At 49.8% G+C, this 23,880-nt stretch overlaps 1 protein-coding gene across 1 annotated transcript in view; it reads left to right on the forward strand.

Annotated features, from left to right (window-relative positions):
- ALDH1A3 (aldehyde dehydrogenase 1 family member A3) overlaps positions 1–23,880 on the forward strand; it is a 36,326-nt gene that overhangs the window by 5,117 nt on the left and 7,329 nt on the right. Inside the window, exons 2-12 of the mRNA XM_017518821.1 lie at positions 501–605; positions 2,519–2,659; positions 7,668–7,797; positions 8,104–8,165; positions 9,079–9,207; positions 10,760–10,873; positions 12,861–12,963; positions 15,330–15,514; positions 20,343–20,507; positions 22,287–22,444; positions 23,567–23,641. Coding sequence (XP_017374310.1) covers positions 501–605; positions 2,519–2,659; positions 7,668–7,797; positions 8,104–8,165; positions 9,079–9,207; positions 10,760–10,873; positions 12,861–12,963; positions 15,330–15,514; positions 20,343–20,507; positions 22,287–22,444; positions 23,567–23,641 — 1,367 coding nt within the window. The remainder of the gene's footprint in view (positions 1–500; positions 606–2,518; positions 2,660–7,667; positions 7,798–8,103; positions 8,166–9,078; positions 9,208–10,759; positions 10,874–12,860; positions 12,964–15,329; positions 15,515–20,342; positions 20,508–22,286; positions 22,445–23,566; positions 23,642–23,880) is intronic.

Below are 23,880 nucleotides of genomic sequence, written 5' to 3' on the forward strand. Positions count from 1 at the left end.
GTAGAGGCGGGGTTTCACCATGTTGACCAGGATGGTCTCGATCTCTTGACCTCGTGATCCACCTGCCTCGGCCTCCCAAAGTGCTGGGATTACAGGCGTGAGCCACCGCGCCCGGCCTGGGACTTTTCTATATGTAAACCTACTGACTCTTCCTCCAAAGTCTGTGAGGTTATAAGATTCAATTCATAGCCTCTGCTTAACCATTTAACATAGTCATTCCTCTGTGAATCCATGTCATTGTTGAAAATAATCATAATAATTTAGAAAAAAATCTCTAAATGACTTTAGTTTTATTTGACCAACTTGGATTCTGAGTTTGTCCGGGTTGATCTATTGGTCATGTGATCCTGGGACTCTGTCTATAAAACGTCGACGGGGAGAGGGAAGCAGCGGGGAAGAAGGTGGACAGAATGTATAAGACGTTACCTAAGGTCCTCAGCATGTTGAAATTATATGATTTTGATTTAAATCTAATTCGTTACACTTCCTTTCCTGGTTAGATATTTATCAACAATGAATGGCACGAATCCAAGAGTGGAAAAAAGTTTGCCACATATAACCCTTCAACTCTGGAGAAAATATGTGAAGTGGAAGAAGGAGATAAGGTAAGTACTTAAAAGCAAATGTTGCTCTAAGTAATTCAATTTCAGATGACCAAAGGATAAGGAAGCCGTTTGGCTTAGCTAGAAGACAGGACTGGCCCATGCTAGGGGCAGGGCCTGGGCTAGCTGCACGAATTGGCGTGTGCTCCTCCGACACGTGGCACAGAATGGGATCAATTACCGACAATCCTCTGCAGAGTGTCATTCTCCTGTGATAGATGTTTCTCCATCTATGAGGATGACTTCAGCTATCCTCATCATATGGCTAAAGGAAAGGTTTTTGAGTTTTTTTTTTTTTAATCAATTATTTGAACCGGGAGGTTCAAATTAAAGAATCTTTCCAGAAAGCATTTCCAGCTGGTGTGCTTCACCAAATGCAGCATTCTGACAGGAGACACTTGAGAAAAAAGTCGGCTGGAAGGAAAAAAATAGTTTCTCCCCAAGTGATGGGGGGATAGTTAATAATGTAACCACCAGATTTCTTCTTTCCTAGAAATTTCCATGAGCGTGGAAAGCAGTAACCTTTATAACCCTATTTGCAAGTGCAAGGTCTACATTGTAAAACAGAAGCTAAGGGACTTCTGAATGTGTCCTTTAGACATTGCAAGGCCATCAAATATATTTTGAAGGTCGGTGCAGAGGTAGAGCCCTTCCACTGAGGGCGGGGAGATGTAACAGTTTCCTCAGCTGCTACAGCAGTGGACTGATGTTCTTAGTCAACCAACTGATGATGTTGGATGCAGATGGAGTGAAGCGTGTGCAGGGTAGGCTTGGGTTTTATCCTGCCCATGAGCTTTGTGACAGGCGAGCAATTCACAGCCGCCCCGCCTGTACATGACAGCTAGGCTTGCTAATAAAGAAAGCAGCACAGCTCACAGAAAAATGTGAGGGCATCAGGGGGAAGCCGTGACATGGAATGGGGTTTCCACTAGGAGACTCCCAAGTGGCCCACACAGGTGCTGGGAGGAGAACGAGACCGTCACCTGGCCTTGGTTTCTCAACTGTTCTGAGTGACTGTTCTGAGCTATAAGCCATCCCATCCTCTGCAGCTGGAGAGATCCTGGCCTCCACCCCAGAGCCTGGGACAAGGAATTCAGTGTCCCACATCTCCCCTGCCAAGCTTCTGCTCACTCCCAAGCCAGCTCTGGACACAGAGTCTCGGTAGAGTCGCTCCTAACTGGGGTCCGGCATCGACCCCTTGCTGTCTGTACCTTCCCAGAAAGAGAGAGGCATGAAGGGGCCTTCGAGATGGATGTGACCCATGTTCGCGAGAAAAAGAAAGAATGACACTACTCTAGATAGCCCTCACTTCTTTCCTTTTAGAAAGAAGGTTCTATCGTGATTATTCTATCAGTGCACAGAAGATCCAGTTCTGCTCCCATGGGGTGGGAGAGGCTGAAGGGAGAAAAAAGGCCTCCACGGTACTCTCTGCTCCTCCCTGTCTGGGAACTATTTCACAGGGTCAGTTCTGCAATCTGGAGAGGAACGAATTCCTCCGTTCTCACTCTTGACCACCAGTTCCCAGCTGGAATTAAATGCCAGGCAGACGCATCCCACCTGATTTGCGAACAGCAGCTGGCGTGTGTTCACACTGAGCTAGCCGGTGGGAAGTCTTTTTGTACTTGGGTTCCTGAGAGAAATACTCAAGGTCGGTGACTTTCTGAAATATTTTATAATGCTTTTTATAATCAGAAACAAGTATTGATACTTGGCCACTGTAGACATTGTAAGATGTAAAGAAGGAAAAAAAATCCCTTGAACGCTCCGGGCCACTCAGGTGATTCAAAAGCTTGATGCTGTTTGCGGCCGGTCTGCCAGCGGCACGATTCTGCTGTTCTCTGTGACTGACAGCCGCTGTCCCACACTGCAGCCACATCAAAAGATGACACCCTCTCTCTGTCATTTTGGCCGCTCAGCCCGACGTGGACAAGGCTGTGGAGGCCGCACAGGCCGCCTTCCAGAGGGGCTCGCCGTGGCGCCGGCTGGACGCCCTGAGTCGCGGGCGGCTGCTGCACCAGCTGGCCGACCTGGTGGAGAGGGACCGCGCCACCCTGGCGGTGAGTACTTGCACACAGGCCAGTGTGGGATGAGCCGTCCCCAGGGAGAGTCTTGTCTCCCATGGGGCATGCGGAGAAGATCAGGGTCCCGGTTTTGTGTGGTCACGGGTCCGTTCCACCCTTTGAGATACAGCTCTCTAGCAATACAGGCAGGCGCTTGTGCCTCTGGCTGAATCCCTTCATTTTCGAAGTCAGACGTTTTGTCCTCTGCAGCTCAGCTTCTTGACCAAGCGCTGCCTATAGGAAGCTCAGCTGTATCAGTAGTCTCAGACTTGCGACACTCACAGATGGTGACCGTGAGCTTGGCCATATCCTGGTACCATTGTGTGTTTGTGTACTTAACTTTTTTCTTTTTTATATTAACTCTCATTTATTTATGTATTTATTTATCTGAGACAGAGTCTCCCTGTGCCGCCCAGGCTGGAATGCAGTGGTGCCAACTCAGCTCACTGCAGCCTCTGCTCCCGGGTTAAAACAATTCTCTTGCCTCAGCCTCCTGAGTAGCTGGGTCTACAGCTGCCCCCCACCATGCCTGGATAATTTTTATGTTTGTACTAGAGGCAGGGTTTCGTCATGTTGGCCAGGTCTTGAACTCCTGGCCTCAGGTGATCCTCCCGCCTTGGCCCCTCAAAGTGCTGGAATGTGACAATATTCATTAAATCACAGGTTTGATGTGCTAATTTTATTTTTCTAATACTTACTAAAATAAATGCCAGCAGTTAACATAGAAAAAATTGCCCCCATGTGACCTCAAATCGTTCCTCAATCACCCCTGAACTGGCCAGTAGCAAGCGTATGTGGAATGGTGATGAGGTCAGAATAGCCTGGTTATAGGAAACCTCAGAGCGGAAAACACCTAGATTCAAATCCCCACTCTGCCACTTGCTAGCTGTGTGACTTGAGACAAGTTGTGAAACCTCTCTGAGATTTATTTCTTCATGTAAAATGTCCCCAATAATGATATCTCAGTGGTGTAAGAATGGCCTATCTGAGATTCTAGGCAGAGTCCTGGAGTGCAGTAAGCACTAGTAGGTGATATCTATTATTAATAACAGCAGTGATCATAGTAAGGCCATATGAAGACCCATTTTCTTCTTCTTTTATTTTATTTTATTTTTTTTTGAGTCCGATTGTCACTCTTGTTGTCCAGCCTGGGGTGCAGTGGGGCGATCTCAGGTCACCGCAACCTCTACCTTCTGGGTTCAAGCAATTCTCCTGCCTCAGCCTCCCTTGTAGCTGGGATTACAGGCATGCACCACCATGCCTGACTAATTTTGTATTTTTAGTAGAGATGGAGTTTCTCCATGTTGGTCAGGCTGGTCTTGAACTCCCGACCTCAGGTAATCTGCCCACCTCAGCCTCCCAAAGTGCTGGGATTACAGGTATGAGCCACCACGCCTGGCCGAAGACCCATTTTTTAACCTCAGCTACATGCATTGCTGGCCAGTAATTTCTAGATACCTTAGGTGGGGATATTGATGCAGCGTATCCTGTGAGGTTGGGCTGCGAAGGCATTAATCAGTAAATGGTTTTTAGCAGGATCCTCAGACCTTCCTCTGGTCTTGAGGGGTGACTGGAGGACATCTTGGGGCCACGTTGGGCGGTGAGGTCCTCTGCATCCTGTGCATTTTGTCCTCACATGTCTCAGCCTCTTGTTTTTAAAACTTGTTCCAAACCTTCAGGCCCGTTGTAGGGAAGGAAATCTCCTTTTTGGCCTTTGATTTGGAAAAATGGTTTTTCTGATGTCGGGAACCAGCAGTAGGGCAGCCACTGTTTAAAGGAAGGTGTCAGCCAGGACATGGAAACTGCTGTGCTCTTGAATGTGCCTCTTAGGGTGGAGGGACTCTCAGGCCTGACTCTTGGGTGCATTTTCCTAAGAGTGCATCAACACGGAAGCTTGAGCTCTCCTTCCTTCCTTCCCAGTCAGCCCCACAGCCCGCATGTTTCCTGGGTGAGGGTAGCTCCCTCCCAGGGTAAGTGCTTCTCTCTGAGGAGCCTCTGGTTTCTTCCTGCAAAGTAAGCCAGCTTCAACCCTCAAGCTGCCAAACTGGCTTTTTCAAAAACATTTCTGTTTTCACCCAGCATGAGCTCATCGGTCGGCAATGTCCGTGTGGACTAATAGCAGGCTAGAGAGGATGTGCCCTGGGCACCCCCCACCCCCAGAACCCTGTCCTTAAGTGTCAGTATCATCTTGGGAACGGCGGCTGCAAAGCCACCTTCATCTTCGGCCCGTCCCATTGTCCTGGCACGACTGTGTTTTGATAGCAGACAGTTTTGGAGGAGCTCAGAATGCAAACCCAGCAAATCACTTCTGCCATTGGGACCTCAATGCCCACAAGAAATAAGATCCAGCTCTTTGCCACAACATGAAAGGGACAAGAGAATTACTGGCAAACATGGTTTTTAAAACTCCGACCACTTCACAGGAGAGCGCCCCTTGCTCTCCACCTTGATATGGTTTCCGTGAGTGTTCACGGAGCGTGTTCTCTCGCCGGCTCAGTGGTTTGACAAGGCTGGGTGTTTATTTCTCTGTGCTCAGTGTCTGGAAACAGATGTGGGGGATCCGACGGCTCCTGGATGGCTTTCCTTTGCTGGGGCCCCCAGGCCCCAAGTCTGGCTCTTTGGGTGCTCATTTTGGGAGCTCCCACATGGAAGCCCTCCCTATCCACCCTCCTTTACACCCCAAATGCCATTTCTGGGTCCTCTCATTGTAAGCCCTGCCGTGCGGTTTTCCTGGCTCTTTCTGGTATTTCTTTAGTGTCTGAGGGTTATGATGTGTTAATTTCTCAGAAGGCACATTTTTCTCTTAAAATATTAAAGGAAATTAACTTAGGAGTGGCTGTGGTTTACTCATGATCGAGCCACAAGAACAAGTTGTTTAAAGGGTGACTGTTTCAATCTGTCGCTAGTGCTTGTACTCACTCACCTGCAGAATTTAAAAAAAAAATAATTTCCCATCTAAACCTATCATGACCTGGATTTTGCTTGGAGAAATTCCATAACACCAATCTGGTAAATTCATGTTGTCACTCCAGTAAGCAAACTTGCTGAAGTTAGTAATAAAAAAAATAGCAATGTTTATTGAATGCTCAGCATGTACCCGGCTTGTTGTAGGCACTTGGCCTGTAGGATTTATTGTCTCAGTTTCAGAGGGGAGAAACTGAGGCCCAGAGAGGTTAATTAACCTGTCCGAGGTCACTCAGCCAGAGGTGGTAATCCAGGACTGGAGACAGAACATTGGCTCCCCGTCTCGCACGTACACTCAGGGCTGATGTTGAAGTCCTCTCTCTTGTTCCATCCCAGAAAAGAGCGAAGAAGAAGCTCTTGGTTCCACCGACAGATATTCAGTTACTGTCTGGACTAGGCCAAGCCTAGAGGCCTTTTGGCACTATTTGCAGTTGCTAGGTTTCCTCTGGCAAAATGAAAGTTCACGCTTGAGTGCAAATCTATAGGAACCAACAGAATATACTTGATGTCACACTGGCCTGACTCAGTCCCTGAGCAGCAGCTGCTGGGGGCGAACGCATGCCCCGACCTAGAGCAGTCCTGTGGTCTTCAGCAACTCAGTGCCCTGGCTGGGTCCCCAGGTGAGGGTCACCAAGCCCTTGACGGGGGCCTGAAGGGAAAGTGATGATAATCAGCGTAGTCGTCAGGGTTCCCAGCTGAACACCATTCTCACACTCAGCACGGGTGGGCAGTGCAGTTGGTGCTGCCCTGTGAGGTAAGCACCGTTATTATTCTTTTACAGATGAGGAAACTGAGGCAGGGAGAGACTCAGGGCCTTACCCAAGGCCCACTTACTTAACTAGGTTCATCAGATGTGGTTGGCTGCATTTAGAGGGGTCCTGGCTCATTCCTGGAGCACTGGGGAGCTGGGGGAGCCACAGCACTGGAGCTGCCGCCCTGCAGCCTTTCCAGACCCACGTGGCCAGGAGCAGCCTCTGAGGGCCGGTCTCTGTGCTGGCTGGAAGGACATGCCCCGAATTCAGCTGCTGCCTCACTGGGTGGCCTTGGCCGAGTCCCTGGGCCATTAGTGTCTCTGCCTGCACGTTGAAGTGGGAACAGAGTCATGGAGCTCAGTGGCGAGGCATCGGGGAGCGCACCGGGGTTAAAGCCCTGGACCCGAGGAGGGCCTTCTTCTTTCTCAGTCATCATCTCACTCCACTGACTCTTCCGCAAGAATCCAGCCCTGGGCTATGCGTCAGGGCGGCCACTTCCTGCAGAGGCGGATGACTGGCGGTCTCAGCGCTGGGCTCAACTGGGGCCACTTGTCTGAGGGACAAAGGGGTTCTCTTCCACCCAGGCTGGAAATAGAAAAGAATCCCTGCCATTGAGTGGCTGCACACTCGCCCTGGGTAATCACCTCCCTCACCAGCAGGGCAGGCTGCTCCCTTCCCACTCCGCATCCGGCCAGCCGGGCTCCGTGGTGCAGGAGGGAAGGATGCATCTTTGTGCTGGGGGCGCGACCCCTCTAGGCTTTCCACAGCCACGCTGGCCAGCTCGGCGAGAAGGCAGAGGCTATATCCTCCCTTTCTCTTTTGTTCGAGGAGGGCAGCCCCCACCACAGCCACCCCAGAGCCAGCTAACCTTCAGAGAGCTTCCTGGGAACGCGCAAGCACACAGTACCGGCCGCACAGCGGAGGCCCCTGTGCTACAGATGGACGATCAGATGCCAGTGTGCATTCCTTCCCAGCACAGCTTCGAGTCCGCCTTGCCTCCAGGGGCCCCCAAGGGGGGGGTGCATGCTTATGTTCTGGCCCACCACCCTGCAACCCACTTGAGGTGTTTTGAAATCAAAGCAATTCTCACACTCTGGGACAGGCCTCCCTTTACATTTGGTGTCATGCTTTCTGAAGAGGTACATCTGACTGTGAGGTCCGGAGAGCGATGTCCTAGGACTGTGTTCTCTCCCCGACCCCTGTCCCCAGTCCACTTGCATCTTGAACAGCCTGACAGTGCAAAAGAAAAGCAAGCCGCATCTGAAACAGACCTCATCTTGTGATTGCAGGCCCTGGAGACGATGGATACAGGGAAGCCGTTTCTTCACGCCTTTTTCATCGACCTGGAGGGCTGTATTAGAACCCTCAGATACTTTGCAGGGTGGGCAGACAAAATCCAGGGCAAGACCATCCCCACAGGTGAGCGAGGTGGATTATAGCCTCATCTGGGATGCCTTTGGGGCTACGTCTTCCCATTAATCCAGAGCCCCTCCTGACTGTTTCCCCAAGTCACTATTCCCAGCCCCACTCCCTCTCCAGATGGTGCTGCCGGTTCTTCTTCTAAAGAACCTCACTTTTAAAGTCGAGTTTACATCACTTATCTGTGTAATAGATAAGACTTGGCTCTGGCGCCTTTGTGGGTTTCTTTCTTGTCTTTTTGCTACTTGAAGTTCTCAACCTGTATTAAGTGAGTGTGTTCTTTCCCACCATGTAACCCTCTTCCAGATGACAACGTTGTGTGCTTCACCAGGCATGAGCCCATTGGTGTCTGTGGGGCCATCACTCCGGTAAGTGTGGTGGCTTTTCTCAATAGATTCTATGAAGATCCAGCCCCACTGCCTTGTGTCCTTTGGAACCAATGTCTGGTGTGTTTTGAGCATTTTCTCTGTGGCATGGAGCTCCATGCCTGGGAGCTCTTGAGATGAATTAGACCCCATTCCTGCTCTCCTAGGACTGGCTCTAGGTGTGCAACAGAAGGCACTGTGGATTCCAGCCAGAGTGGTCAGGAGTGGCCAGCATTCCCAGGAAGGTGGTCTCTTAACTGGACCCTAAAGATAGGAAAGGCTTGTTCAACAAGAAAAAGGATTTTCCAAGGAGTAAGAATGACCAAGTTCAAGGTGTAGAGGTGGCTGGGCTACTTGGAAGGGAACAGCAGGAAAACCGGTGGGGCCAGAGCTCAGGCAGGAGCGACAGTGAGGAAGAGGGTGAGCACACGTGGCAGGTGGTGTGGGCCAGCTTCCAGCAGCCTTGGCTGCCGAGGGGCTGGGACTTTATTCACTGGGCAGTGGGGATATTCACAGGTGCCCCAGAATGCTGCTTGTCCATTTGGGAAGCATCTGGCCACTGCAACAGTAGCCAGGCAGGCAGCTGGAGAGTCAGGTAGCAACACGAAGTGAGGTTTGGAAAAGCACCCATGGAGGAAGGGAGGAGGCCAGGTCTTCCGCAGATGTTTTAGAGGGAGAAGTAGAGCACATGCAACAGCATCCTCTTTGCGAAGGCTGCCTGTTAGTACCTCCCCGAATGCAGTTTAGAAAGTGCTGTGCAGCAGTGCAATTCTGATCACTGCACACTCCTATGTTACCTCACATACCCCAAATCCAGACCATGAAAAGCCAGTATCCTCCACAAAGGCCTCACTGGGCACATGGGACAGGGTAGGAGGGGGGACCGGGCCCCCAAAGCCCTTGTGCTCTGTCGCAGTGGAACTTCCCCCTGCTGATGCTGGTGTGGAAGATGGCACCCGCCCTCTGCTGTGGGAACACCATGGTCCTGAAGCCCGCGGAACAGACGCCCCTCACTGCCCTGTATCTCGGCTCTCTGATCAAAGAGGTGAGACCTCCAAAAAGAAACTATCACGTGCTCTTGATAACGTTCCCACTCCTAGGAACCAGGCCACCATCAGGAGACAGGACGGGCAGACTGCTGGCAGCCAAGTGGGAAGGGAATGACTCCCAGTGTTTTGCTTGGCGACTGCGTGTTCTTTCTCCTGCCTGTGGCCACGGAGCTGGAGAAACTCCACTCCTCCCCGTGGTCTTCATGAGAACGCTTCACTCTCAGTATGGGCTCAAACCCATGGTTTAGGACCCAGTGTTTTGTTCAGAGAATTTGCAGGGGGGTCAACCAAGAGGGAGCCAAATATTTGGGAGGTTCTCTGGGATTTGCATTTGCAGCGTATGAAATGGGCCGTTTTTCTCTGGAGGGTGGTCGCGCCAGCTCCACCTGGGCAGCTGCAGCCATGCGTGTGCCAGGTCCCTGCTAATCAGTGCCTTCCTCTCTGAATGCAGTCTCTTCTCCCTCAGGCAGCCACAACTTAGGGAAACAGAGGCCCATAGGGATACCTCTTTCCAGACATACCTTTAGCCATCCCATCCCCAGGCTGTATGGAGCAGAGATTCAAGAAAGCAACGGGAACCAGAGAGACAGGAGAAAAGATTGATTCCTTTCTCCTGTTAGCCAGGGCTCATACGACTGGGAGCAGGTGCATGGCTGCTTAGAGGCTGGGTGGGAACGGCTGGGGATGGGCCAGTTGCCCACTTTCCTTTGGTGATGGGGGCATAATTAAGTCACATGGGTGAGACTTAGGAATTCGAAAATCCCAACTGTTCAGTAACAGTGCCTAAAACTCTACCAACTCAAACACTGTGCCTAGAATGTTGACTTTCTGAAATACTATGTTCTACGTAAGACTCAGGACAGGTGGGGAGTTAGCCTCTTGCCTAATAAAGAGGCTTAGCATATGCAAAACACAAGGCACAAATGTGAACGAGGTGGCAGCCCCTGCCTTCAGGAAGGGCTCGCTCCAGGTGAGACCCCTTCAGGAAGGGCTCGCTCCAGGTGAGACCTGGGTTGAACAGGCAAAGAACTTTAAGGGAGTGATATCTTGTCACAACATTTGGAACAATAATGGTCTGATTAAAAAATGAAAACTGAAGCTCTGGGCAGATGTTTCCAGATATTTTGCAGGTGCCTCTGATTCTGGGCAGGGGGTCATGATAAGCCACCTTCCTCCCCTTAACACATATGCACACTGTCTCATACACACGCCTCACATGGAAAGGCGCTGTGCTGCAGGAAGTCCATGGCCACCTTGTGGCATCGTGACACATCTGTGCTGCACATCGCTTTGGGGTGGCGTCCCGCCTGGAAGGAGTGGGTGTCTTCCCTGGTCCAGCATGCACACTGGGCTGTCAGCAGGGGGGTGAGAAGCCCAGGTCAGCTCCCAGGGTGTCCAAGGTCAACTGCACTTGGGTCCTGGGTAAATTCATCCCAGCCCAGCCTTCTCTGTGGGGACGTGACACAGCCATGGCTCTCTCGGCCCAAATGTGGATCCATGGCAGATGAAGTCCATCCTTCTTCAAGTGCCATCTTGATTTCTTCCCAGGTCGGGTTCCCTCCAGGAGTGGTGAACATCGTGCCAGGGTTCGGGCCCACAGTGGGAGCAGCAATTTCTTCTCACCCTCAGATCAACAAGATCGCCTTCACTGGGTCCACAGAGGTAACCCTCCTCACAGGGTGCTAGCAAAAGTAAAAGTGGTGTGTTACTTGACACCTGTGAACTTTTCCTGTGATGGGCCCTAATATGATTTGCTTTTCTTCTAAATTTGACCATGTTTTAGTACGTAACAACCAATTTAAAAAAGTCACTGGCCTAGTTTCCAAACTAAATAAAGAATACTAGAACTCAGAAACCTTAGAAGAAAAGATTGAGAGATAAAAGAAAAATGTAAAATATTCATCTGGCCAACAATACCATAATGAAGGTTAAGAGATAAATAACAAGCTCAGAAAAAAATAGTCGTGATGCAATCAGTGCTCCAAGAGTTTATATCCATCATATGTAAAGTGCTCCTACAAATCAATGAAAAAACAAAACCAAGTGAATGGTAGAAAAATGGGCAATTCCGAGAATAGAAATACTGAATGCCCAATAAGCTTAAACTACTTTGCTGGTAATCAGGGAAATGCAAATTCAAACAAAATCAGACTCTCCTTTTGCCTGCCAGATTGCTAAAAACTGAAATGATACTATTGAGAATACGGGGAAGCAGGTGCTCACTGACGCTTTCCTTAAGATGATCAGTGTTTCGGTAGCACTCATCCAACATTTAAAAGTGAAAAACTTTTGATTTAGAAGCTTCATTTCAAAAAAAAAAAAAAACTACTTAGAGAAATTTTCTCATGAGGCTTCAGGGACACATCCTCCAGGATGTTCTGTTTGCTCTACAAAACGTTTTACGGCCGTTAAAGGAAAGCTGCCCATGCTCTATTGTTGAAGCACAAAACAGCAAACTGGAAAATCATCCGCGATACGAGCTTGTTGGTAAAAGTGTGTGTTTGCCGAAGTGGAAATGATCTGGAGGGATTCCCAAGAAATTATTACTGATGGCCACCTAGGGGGTGGGCTCAGGGGCAGGGGGGGGGAAGCTGAAGGCTTCCTCCCTTTAATTTGCATACATCTCTGTGTGGAATTACTTTTAATGAGAAAGTACTTCTGTACTTGAAAAAGAAGAAAATGCCCACTGCAATCAGTGTCTCCATCCCCCTCCTCAGTCCAGCCCAGCCCTGCTGGACGCTGTTACTGTCCTTGGGGACACACATTGTCCCTGTGGACGGATTCCAGTCCTCATTCAGCTGTCATCCACGAGCTCGCTGAGGCTTCAAACGCACTCACATCTTAGCATTGGAGAAACCGGCCTCAGGCCCGGAAGGGTCCGGGCCGCCCTTGCTGTCTTCTGGCTCTGGGCCTCCGTGTCTGTGCTGGTCTCTGAGGGTCTTCCCAGCTCTGAGGTTCATTCTGGTTGTCCTAGAGAAGTCACTGAGTCATGCTGGGCCAGCCCTCCCCCCCAGGGGTGCGGTGGGTGATGGGAGAGGAGGGTCCTGAGCATGGCTGGTGAGTGGCTGCCCCGCCCCTCAGAGCGCACCCCTTCTCTCCCTGCCTGTCAGCGGCAGCCTCAGTCTTAGAATGTGTTTCCAGAGAACTCGCTCCCTCTCACCCTGAGGGCTGGCTGCCCTGGCTACTTCTCTAACACTTGGGGGCTCCCTCAGAGCGTGCCAGAAAGCCACACAGAACCACCTCCCAACTGGGCTGCTGGAATTTCAGCTGTTTCTAGTGAGGGTAGAAGGGTCACCCCGCGGTCCCTGGAGCCCTTTACCAGAAGGACGGGCTCAGAAGGACGGGCACCAGGACAGGTGAGAGGGCGGGGCCCTGCTCCTGGCCAGCTCTGTGGGCGCCCAGAGGCTCCAGCTCACACCTGTCAGTGAAGCCGCTCAGACCAAGGATCCCAGCATGTCGCAGTCTGGCATGGGGGGACGTGCTGGCAGAGGCCAGGACAGTGAAGCGACACTGGGGGCTGGAACGCCTGGGCAGAGAGGCAGGTGGTGGCACTGCCTACCGGGCTCATCCAGAATGTTCACCGATGTGTGCATTTGGGCCAAGTTCAGCCGCATCCAAGGTACACTGTGGTCTGTGTTCTGTCCTGGAGGTTGGAAAGCTGGTTAAAGAAGCCGCCTCCCGGAGCAATCTGAAGCGGGTGACGCTGGAGCTGGGGGGGAAGAACCCCTGCATCGTGTGCGCCGACGCTGACTGTGAGTCTCTGCCCTCCTGGGTGTTGCTGGGGCGTCGGGCACCCATCAGTCTCTCCCCACTTCCTGGCCTGAATTCGAAACCCACTGAGAGTGAGACACGTACACACACAGTGGGGATGCTTCCACTGCGGGCATCTTGCCCGCGGTCAGCCAGCCACAGACAGGCAGGCGGACATTACATGCCAGCTTCACTTCTGGTAGAAAGCTTCCTTCAAAACAACATGCCTTGAGTGGTACTAGAGGGGCTACCTGTTTCTGCCCCTCAACATGAAGTATTCCTGCGTGTTCCTGCAAAGCTGGGGTCATGAGGAGCAGGCCTGGCTTCTCCTCCAGAGCCCCCTCGGAGGAGTGGGGAGGGCAAGTGCTACCCACTCCCAGGCAGTCCTGCATCTCCCCTCCAAGTCACATTTCCTATCATGTTTTAAGATCCCTGAAGAGTGGAGATGCTTTTTCCTCGTATGTCTCAGACCTAACAAACCAGAGGAGGGCAGTATCAACTGATCCTTCAAAATACCCTGGTGGTCTGGTTCTAGGGGTGTACCCCTGTCCTGGGAAAGCAACATGCCCAGTGGCTTGGGGGCAGCTTGTGTCTTGCCAGGGCCGAATGACACAACATTAAAATACATGCTATTGTTGGCTGCCATGTCCACAAGAGGGAAGAAAGTGCTGGCCGGGCATTCGTTCACCTGCTGACAGGGTCAGCTATCTAAAGGTGTGACTTCCCAAGTGCTTGAAACACCTTTGCCTTAAAGAATGGCCTTACCCAGCTGTCCACTGGTGCCAGAAATCCCTGTCACAGAGAACAAAGCCTTTAATTTCACACTCAGATAAGGTTGGAACTGCAACTATCCCAGAGAAAAATGACCCTGGCGCAATTTCTCACTAAGGTGTAAATGACTGATATCAGTTCCTTTCTGGCAGCTGGCTCTCACAATGGGAGAAAGGACAGGAGGAGGGAACAGGCTCTCAGGAAGGAAAGGGGAGCTGGGTGTGAAGACAGACTGCCCGTTTCTTGCCTGGGTTAGTGCTTCCTTGTGGAGCACTGTGAGCGCTGTGAACAGCACGAGGGTTTGGAGGTACCTAGAGCAGTTCTGGCACTGTGACTCGCATTTAGAGTCCCAAACAGCCAGGACTCCCATTTTGCATTCCTCTGCCACCATATCTGGACACTCCACCTGCACTGAAGTTCATCTTCTTCCTCTTAGGGAGGAAACTGTGGCTAGAGCACAAGACTAATTCTGTTTGGGGCTTGGTTTTACTCCCAAGCGTCATAAAAACATGCTGTGTAGCCACCTCCTACTCCTCATCAGGGCAGCGCCAGTCCACAAATTACATCTTAACATAACCAGCATCCCAGGCAAGACATCGAGGGTAACAAGCCACCATTCTCCTGCCCCTTCGCCTGCCACCCCTGGCTCCATCAGGAGCAGGAAATGAGTCTGTTATCTTAGAGGAGGGGCAGTTCCAAGCTGGAACCTGACCCAGCCAGCTGCAGGAGTCGAGGTACAAGAGAGGTACCCCCAAACTTTATGGTGCTGTCCTGCTGCCACCGAAACTTGCACAAATGACCCAGCTAAATGGAAACAGCCTCCTTCTCAAAGCCAAGGGCAGAAGCTCTTGGAGTAGCCCCAACGGAGTTGGAATGGATCACCCCCCAATGCCCAGAGCCACTACCAGCCTCTATGCAAAGGAAAGCTGCATTTCTTAGACAGGCAATAGAGTGGGGGTTGGTGGTGATGAAGGCAGTCAAGGGTTGAGCACTAGAAACCCCTCCGTACATGTGAATGACATCCCAATACCTTTCTTATCCACCAGGCATGTCCCCCGAGATCTTACTCTCTGCAAGCCCTCTAGCTTGGTTTGAATAACTGGCTTTAGTTCAATGTCAGCTCTACAATTTAAAGTCAGCCCTTCTGAGTCACACACATGATGTTACCTTACTTAATAAGACCCTTCTTTTACTCAACGTGAAAAATTTTGGCTTCTTTAAGTTCTTGCCAGTGGGCCTATGTCAGTCATTACCAAAGTTTATTCTATAAAACATTAGTCCTCTAGAAAAAGGAGGGGGGAGAGTTACACAGGCAAGTGAAATGGGGACTGCTATGATTCTCTGGGTTCATTAGCATAGTAAAGGTACTGAGAAGTCCTGCAGGGAATCGATTTAACCCCAAACTTGGACCCCAAATCCTTTCTCCCTTCCTCTCTGTTTGGGAAAGTCTGCAAACAAAATTAATCTCTGAAATGCAGCCACCCTGGGGCCTGTTTTCTTGTGCAGGCAATTAGAATTGCAGCTGTCACCAGTGCTGCCTTAACAACTTAATCGCTTCCTCTCTCTGCGGCTGCTCCCGCACGCCCTCCCCCTCCAGTGGACTTGGCAGTGGAGTGTGCCCATCAGGGAGTGTTCTTCAACCAGGGCCAGTGCTGCACAGCCGCCTCGAGGGTGTTCGTGGAGGAGCAGGTCTACGCCGAGTTTGTCAGGCGGAGCGTGGAGTACGCCAGGAAACGGCCCGTAGGAGACCCCTTCGATGTCAAAACAGAGCAGGGGCCTCAGGTAACTCCCTGTTGTGTCTGAACCCATGGTGCTGGTCTCAGGGCTAAAGCTGGCAGGCCCACAGCCTGCAGGGTCCCTCTCCAAGGAAGGAACTGGTGACTTGCCCTGCCCAGGAGCCTTTTCTTTAGAAGCTGATCAGGTACCAGGGCGTCATGAAAGGGGGCAGACACACCCAGGCATGGGAGGAGGGCGCTGTTCCCAGGGCAGAAGGCCATTTGCCTATACCCTCCACTCTCCAGGACGGCCTCCCCACGAAAGAGAGGCTGGAGGGTGGCTAAAGGCAGCAGAGTGCAGGCAGAGTGTGGCCTGGAGCCCCCGGCACAGCCCGAGGCCCTCAAACCCACGTGGTTACAGGACAAGGTGAACCATCAGAAACCAAAGAATCCCAGATGGAGAGGGCCTGGGGCAGGAGGCTGTGTCTCCAGGCAGTAGGAACATGTCTCTGGAGGCTGAGTTTGGGAAGCCAAGGACAGGATGAAAATGATCATAACCACGAGATTTAATATCCTCTTTAAAAGGGCACATCTTGTATCACTTTCTTACTAATTATGAAGTGAAGCAGATGGATAAATATTTAAGAGGGCAGCCTCACCATCCCATGCATTATTGACATGGAGCTCAGCAGCCACTCATTTTGCTTTCAGCCAAAGTCCTGGCCCAGCCATGAAATTTCAAGTCACATGTCTATGACGTTCCCACTGGTGTCTATCCTGGGAGGTTGCCACTTCCCCACTTTGACAGCATTGCATGTTTACAGGGGAGGCTTCTGTGGATCTGAGCTCAGATTTGGCCCTGGGCTTTATGAAAGTCACAAAAATCCTTCCATGGCTCAGTTTCCTCATCTGGAGAATAGAAGTAAGCAATGAATATTATGAGAATTTCATGGCACCTAGGAAGTATTCAATTATGGGAAGGTTTTATTTTAAACAGGAAGAAGCTTTAAATGACAGGTTCTCCAGTCTAGGTGGAAGTGAGTGTCTGTGCATGACCTCAGGCCATCCTATGGGGATGCCCTGGCTGGGGAAGAAGGGAGGGCCTCATGGAGGAGGGGTGTGTTTCTGGCCATAGTGCCCACCCTCCGCTGGCCCCAGCCCACACACTGATGCCGCGTGACCCTGGCAGAAAGCGCTTCTGCTCGTGGCTAACGTTCCTCCTCCTCAGTCATTGCCTGCCCAGCCTCTGCCCCAAACCCAGTGGTCAGTGACACAAGGTTGTCTAATGGCCTCGGTTGGATTTCAGATCTGAACGCAAACATGACCACAAGTCATTATCAAATCCATCGTGATTTTAAAGCTAATCCAGAATCAGCGGGAGCTATGTGAGCTGATCCCCATACCGAGGAAACTTTTTTACCCCAACATTATTTGCACGTCTCTTTCCGTGGCTCCGGTCTTGACTTTTGAGGCCGATATGCCAACCTCTTCCAAGAGAACAGATAGAGGCAGAATGGATGTTGATTTCATCAAACATTTATGCCACCACTCAAAGTCTGTTTGAAATCTCACTAAAGCCGTCTAACCTCAGCATATTATTTTAGAATGCTGTTTTTGTTTTTTTTTTTCTTCCAAAGTGCTTTTTCATCTACGGTAATAAGATTTTACTCTGAGAGGACTTACAGCTGTCCAAATAGTCCTGTCTGTCTCATGCCTGTGAAACAGCTAGCTGACCTAGATCAGGGTCCGTGGCCGGGCTAGCGCTCCCAGGAATGCTCCAAAATCGTTCAGGTTTATTTGGCAACTGAGCAACGAGGCACATAAACATTATGCAGGCCACCTGGCCGGGCAGGATCCGGCAGCGTCCTCCCGGCAGAGAGCCCAGCACAGCCTTGAGCCAGTCCTTTGGGGGCTGTATTTCCCTGTTTCTGGTGCTGTGCCCTGCCGCGTCATCCCACTTCCTGGCAGGTCTCTCTTCCTGTACTGTAAGGCACCAGCTGACATTTCATGGAGGATTATTAGATTTAAACAATGTGTTCCTACGGACTCTCCAGGGAGTGTTGAGTTTGGATGTATAGGGCTTCCGCAGGGACCCAGCACTGCCTGAAGGACAAACGGGGTCTTCCAGATGGCCTATGCCCGGCAGCCAGGCCGGACCTGCAGTTGGGTGAAGCCCCTATGGCCCTTTTGGCCCCTCAGGGAGGAGAAGAGAGGCTCAACAACACCTGGAACTGGTAACCCGAGACCTGGTTCACCCAGAGAGAAGTTGAGAGAATCTTGAGGTCTTCCGGGATCCGTTGCAAAGTTGTTTTGTTACTTTTTTTTTTTTGGAGATGGAGTCTTGCTCTGTCACCCAGGCTGGAGTGCAATGCTGCAGTCTAGGCTCACTGCAACCTCCCCCTCCTGGGTTCAAGCAATTCTCCTGCCTCAGCCTCCCAAGTAGCTGGGATTACAGGTGGGCACCACCACACCTGGCTAATTTTTAGAAGAGATACGGTTTTGCTGTGTTGGCCAGGCTGGTCTCAAACCCCTGACCTTGTGATCCTCCCACCTCAGCCTCCCAAAGTGCTGAGATTACAGATATGAGCCACTGCGCCAGCCTGTTACTTTGTTGTTGTTGTTGTTCCTTGTTTTTGTACTTTTTTTGAGTGGGAGTACACGTACGTGGGTCAAACTCCAAAACGCCTAAAACATCTACAGTGAAAGGGTTCCTGCCCGTCCCACCCCCACCTCCATACACCTGGTTCTTACCTTTCCCCCCATGGGTATCCCCAGTTCTTAGTTCCTCACGTTTCCCTCTAGAATGTCTTCATGTGTATACAAGCAAACATGAATGTGTGTCCTGATTGCCTCTGTTATTTTTACATGAAAGTTACCATGATAGGATACTGTTTTGCACTTCATTGTTCCTTAAGAAAATGTGAAGAGCTCTTTATACCAATCCATGGGAACCTGCCTGATTCTTTTTCACATGTGTACAAAATCCCACTGGATGAAACCACCAGGATTTAAGTAACATCTTCTGATTAGCATGTGTATGTGTGCAGTCACACACAAGCCCTCAGAGTATGTAATTTCACACACACACAAGGAAATCCCTGGGACAGATTCCCCAAAGTGGGTTGCTAAGTGGGAACACATTTGTAATTTCCTTAAGTGTGGCTGGATTACTTTCCTCTATAGAGGGTGAACCCACGTGTATTCTTACCAACATTGTAGAAGCTTGTCTGTTTCTTTACCCTTGCCAACAGAATATGGACTTTTGCCCATCTGAGAGTTAAAAATGGTATCTTATTTCATTTTAATATGCATGTACCTCTTATAATAAACAAGGTAGAACATCTTATTATATATTTAAAAGCCATTTGTGTTTCCCTTATTATCGAATGTGCATTTGCTTTGAATATTTTTCTTTTGAATTGTTGGTCATTTTTCTTATCACTTCTAAGACCTCTTTACATATGCAGTAGAAAGATTAGCTTTCTATGAATATGACTTGTAAATATTTTTTCCAAGTTTGTTGTTTTGCCCTTTGACTTTGTTGTGATAATTTTGCCCCCCCCCCTTTTTTACATACTCAAAATTATAAATCTTTTCTTTTTGGCTTCTGCATTTTGAGGAATTAGAAGGCCATTGGTGCTCTAACTTTGCAGAACTCTCCCACATATAAAACTTCTATGGTTTCATTTTTCATGGTTATATCTTTGATCTATCTGGAGTTTGGCTGGTATAAGTTGTGAGGTATGGATCTGAGTTAGTATTTTTAAACGGGGTCTATATTTCGTGAGATGATTGGTCAAATGGCGTGCATGGCTTATGCCCTCTCTCTTGAGAAAGCCAGCCTCCTCCAGGACAGACTGCCATCCAGTTGGCAGTCTGGGTTTGCATGTTTTTCTGTTTACAATTATTGGAATGAAACCAGTCTTCCTACCTAGAAGTCCCAGCTATAGTAAACCTAGTAAAGCTTTGTCTCTCCCAGCCAAAGAGGAGGGGGACCAGCCACAGACCATAATAAAGGATAGGATTCCCATGGATTTAGGAAGAAGGACCAGTGGAGGGGGCAGAAAGAGCCCTTTCCCCCTTGAACAGTCTCCCAAAAGGGTGCGATTTGGACAGTTGGTCAGTAGCAGGTTCACAAGCTGGGTATCAGGCTGGTGGTACAGGGCAAACTCCAGCCAAAAGGAGGAGTCTTTTTCATGAGCTGTTCCCCTCCAACCAAGGAGCAGCCCTTCCACCCCACCTGGAGGCTCATTCTGCTTTGTCTCCAGGGGTGTCGAGTAAAGTGGTCAGGTTTGCTTTTTGCTTCTCTCCACCCTGACAGGAGAATTCCAGTAACTATTACCCTGATTCATAGTACCAGCTGAGCAGGGCACAGGGTTGCCAGGTGATACACCCAGGTAGACTTGAATTTCAGAGAAACAATGAATGCACTTTTAGCTTTAATATGTCCCAAATATTGTTTTGGGACATGCTTATGCAAGAGAATATGCGTCATTTTTCTGAAATTCAAATTCACTGGGCATCCTGTATTTTTATTTGCCGGACGTGGCAATCCTAGTAGAATGTGAAGAGTTGGGAGAGGAAGGAACGCGACCACTTCCTACCTGTGTCACCCATGGATTAACTTTGTGGCATGGAAAATCGAGATAGAAGTGCAAAGAAGTCCCAAACCTCTAGAGGACAAGACTAGCCTGTCTCCCCATCTCTCCCCTGCTCCAAAGAGCCCAGCTCTGGGCACTGGAGGAATATGTGCCTGCAAGGCACATTTGTTACATGGATCACGGCTTGACAATAGTGTGCAGGGAGGACGGCCGATCATGTGTGAAGGCCACTGAGCACGAGATGGCAGCCGCTGCCCAGAAGGAAGTCAGGCTGTACTTGTTCATGTTTTGCAGATTGATCAGAAGCAGTTCGACAAAATCCTAGAACTGATCGAGAGTGGGAAGAAGGAAGGGGCCAAGCTGGAATGCGGGGGCTCGGCCGTGGAAGACAGGGGGCTCTTCATCAAACCCACTGTCTTCTCAGAAGTTACGGACAACATGCGGATCGCCAAAGAGGAGGTACAAGGGGGGTGCGTTGAGGCTGCGGCCTGTAGGGCCTTTCAAACAGAGTCCTTCCCTAGGGCCGGGGATCCCAGAAATCCTTGTGAGCTGAGGGGTTTTTTTCTTTTTCTTTTTTCTTTTCTGTGTGGTTTTCTCCTCTCCTTTGGGGTCCCTGAGGAAGCCGTTTTGTCCCTACCTCCAGGGAACCCCAAGGATGATACAGCAGGTCCCTTGTTTGTCTTAGCCCTGTTTCCACTCCTGGCTCACCTTGTCTGGGGGGCAACAAGCCCTCTCTGGTCTTCTGACACACCCCGTCCCTGAGTCAGTCGTGCAGCCAGGGTGGAAGAGCTGTCACCACCTGTGGGCTTTGCCAGGAATCGATTCAGGAACCTGTGGATTCAGGGCCCAAAGCCTCCTTCAGCGCCTCTAGCCTGAATTTCAAGTGTCCATTCAAGGAGCATGTCACAGCTGGAATTCTTATTGACATTTTCTCCCACGGATATCTTAGAAATGAGGGAAGTTTAGGAGACTTCCCCGCTGATAAGACTAAATCTTTGTCTTTCAACCTCACTGTTACACTACACTAAATGGGAACTGGTTTTCACACAGCATTCATAAGAGGAGAGCTGGGTCCCGGGACGTTAGACCCTGCGCGTGGTCTTTTTGGGCACGTAAAAGGATGAGTCACTGCCGAGGGCTTCCTGGGGCAGGTATTTTAGAGACATCCTCCTTGAGTTTTGTTTTTTTTTTTTTTTTTTTTTGAGACTGGGTCTTGCTATGTTGCCCAGGCTGGAGTGCAGTGGCTATTCACAGGCGCGATCCCACTACTGAACAGCACGGGAGTTTTGACCTGCTCCGTTTCTGACCTGGGCTGGTTTACCCCTCCTTAGGCAACCTGGTGGTCCCCCACTCCTGGGAGGTCACCATATTGATGCCAAACTTAGTGTGGACACCCAATTGGCATAGCGCACTACAGCCCAGAACTCCTGGGCTCAAGCAATCCTCCAGCCTCAGCCTCCCGAGTAGCTGGGACTACAGGCACATACTATCGTGCCTGGCTCCTTCTTGAGATTTTTGTGTGCCATGATGGCATGAAGCTGAGCTCCTTAAACATACCTGTGACGAGAGGTCCTGGGGAACCCAGGGAAGGTATTTTGGCAGGCTGGGCACCATCCTGCCAGCTTATAATTATGTCTAATATTCAGTCAACTACAAACTCCCTTCAAAATCACCTTTAAATGTTCAAGCCTTAGTTCTTCCATTTCCTTTTCTTTGTTATGTTACAACTGTGATGGAACATAGTTTCAAAAAAAGTACCTTACAAACTACCAAGGGGAAAGCTAATTCTTTCCCCTTGATAGATATTATCAAAATGTTGCAGGGTGTCTTCACTGGTAGAAAACACAGCTCTCAAGAGGTAGGGGCACAGTCTTACAAAGTGTCTGTCAGTATCCTTCAAGATAATTCTCAAAAAAGTTATTGAAAGGTTTTGTTTTCTGTGCATCTCACAGGTATGGGTTACTCCAAGCCTCTCTGGCTGGGTGTCTCAGAAACCCTGATGACAACAAGACATCTTAAACACAACACATATTTTTGTTATTATTTTTTATTTTTGTTTCATTTTAATCCTTCTCTTCAGTCTTCAACGGTAATGCAGCTGCTTCTCTAACCATCATTTTTCATCTATGTATGTGCTCTGGGTGCACGAAAATCATGTAAAGAGAAGGAAATGCGTGCTCACAGCATACATTTCCATTCAATCAAAGCTCTCATTGCCATTCTTGCAATTAATCATAGATTTTCGGACCAGTGCAACCAATACTGAAGTTCAAAAGTATTGAAGAAGTGATAAAAAGAGCAAATAGCACTGACTATGGACTCACAGCAGCCGTGTTCACAAAAAACCTGGACAAAGCCCTGAAGCTGGCTTCTGCCTTAGAGTCTGGAACAGTCTGGTGAGTTGACAGTGTGTGTATTTCAGCTCTGCTGAGCTGCTTCTTGCTCGGTTTCTTATTCTTCTATTAACTGAGAGTTTCTCATTGTTTATACTGTATATTACGTGCCAAGCATTATCTCAGGGCTTCCTTCCATCCCCAGGACCACCTTCTGAGGTAGGTACCATTATGTCTCCATTTCATAGATGACAAAATCGAGGCACAGAGAGATGAAGTGACTTGCCCGTGTCACTTGAGAGAGGGCTCCCGTGCCCATGCCTGTGACCCCGTGCTATACTGCCCCTCCAACCTTATTTTCCGTTCTGATTCTAAAAGCAGTTCATGCTCATCTGCAAAATATGGATACTAGTCCCTGCCTCATCAGTGATTCTGCAGATGATGTTTTGTGATCCCCATGTTAAAGATGAAGGAATTGAGACTCAGAGAGGGAAAGCAACAAGCCCAGAATCACATAACTAGGCAGCAGAACTTTGGGGTCAGATCTGTCTCATTTCAAAGCTAATTTCTTATTCCTCCACACCCTGATTTCTCTCTCTCTCTCTCTCTCTCTCTCTCTCTCTCTCTCTCTCTGTCTTTGTTTGAGATGGGGTCTCGCTCTGTCGCCCAGGAGGCTGGAGTGCAGTGGCGTGCTCTCGGCTCACTGCAACCTCCACCTCCCAGGCTTAAGCCATTCTCCGGTCTCAGCCTCCCGAGAAGCTGGGACTATAGGCACACACCATCACACCGGGCTAATTTGTGTATTTTTAGTAGAGACACTGTTTCACCATTTTGGTCAGGCTGGTCTTAAACTCCTGACCTCAGGTGATCCACCAGCCTCGGCCTCCCAAAGTGCTGGGATTACAGGCGTGAGCCACCTCGCCCCGCCCTCTCTTCTCTTTTTTCCCCTTCTCATTTCATTTCTATTCCAATGAAACTCTCTGTACTTGAGGATTTCCAAATTTTAGTTGCTAATGGGAAGAATGGGAAGGCAAAGGTTGAGAGTACCAGGTGTGTTCATCATGGAAGCTCGGGCAAAAGACCACTTACTAGACAATGCTCTGCATCAGGGGCTCGGTGGCTGCAGTGCCAGGAGCCAGGGGCTCTTTTCAAGGTGACTCTGAGCCTTCTTCCATTCTTTTCTAGGATCAACTGCTACAACGCTCTGTATGCACAGGCTCCATTTGGTGGCTTTAAAATGTCAGGAAATGGCAGAGAACTGTAAGTGTTTCCATCATTCTGAGCCTGCCATAGGCTGAATACAAGATCTGCTAGATGTACAGACAGTGACCCTGGCTCCAGTCTGCTGATCCCCACCTCTGCTCTGTCTGGGCCAGCTGTGTCCCTCTAGGGCTGGTGGGGACCCATCCCTTCCTCTCTCCTGCCCACCAACCCTACCCTTCCCACATACACCGTCAGCCTGCCCCCTCCAGGCCTCAGCTTTTGTGTCCACCCAGCAC

The sequence above is a fragment of the Cebus imitator genome, unplaced genomic scaffold (genome assembly GCF_001604975.1).
Source record: "Cebus imitator isolate Cc_AM_T3 unplaced genomic scaffold, Cebus_imitator-1.0 Scaffold19, whole genome shotgun sequence".
Classification (NCBI taxonomy): domain Eukaryota; kingdom Metazoa; phylum Chordata; class Mammalia; order Primates; family Cebidae; genus Cebus; species Cebus imitator.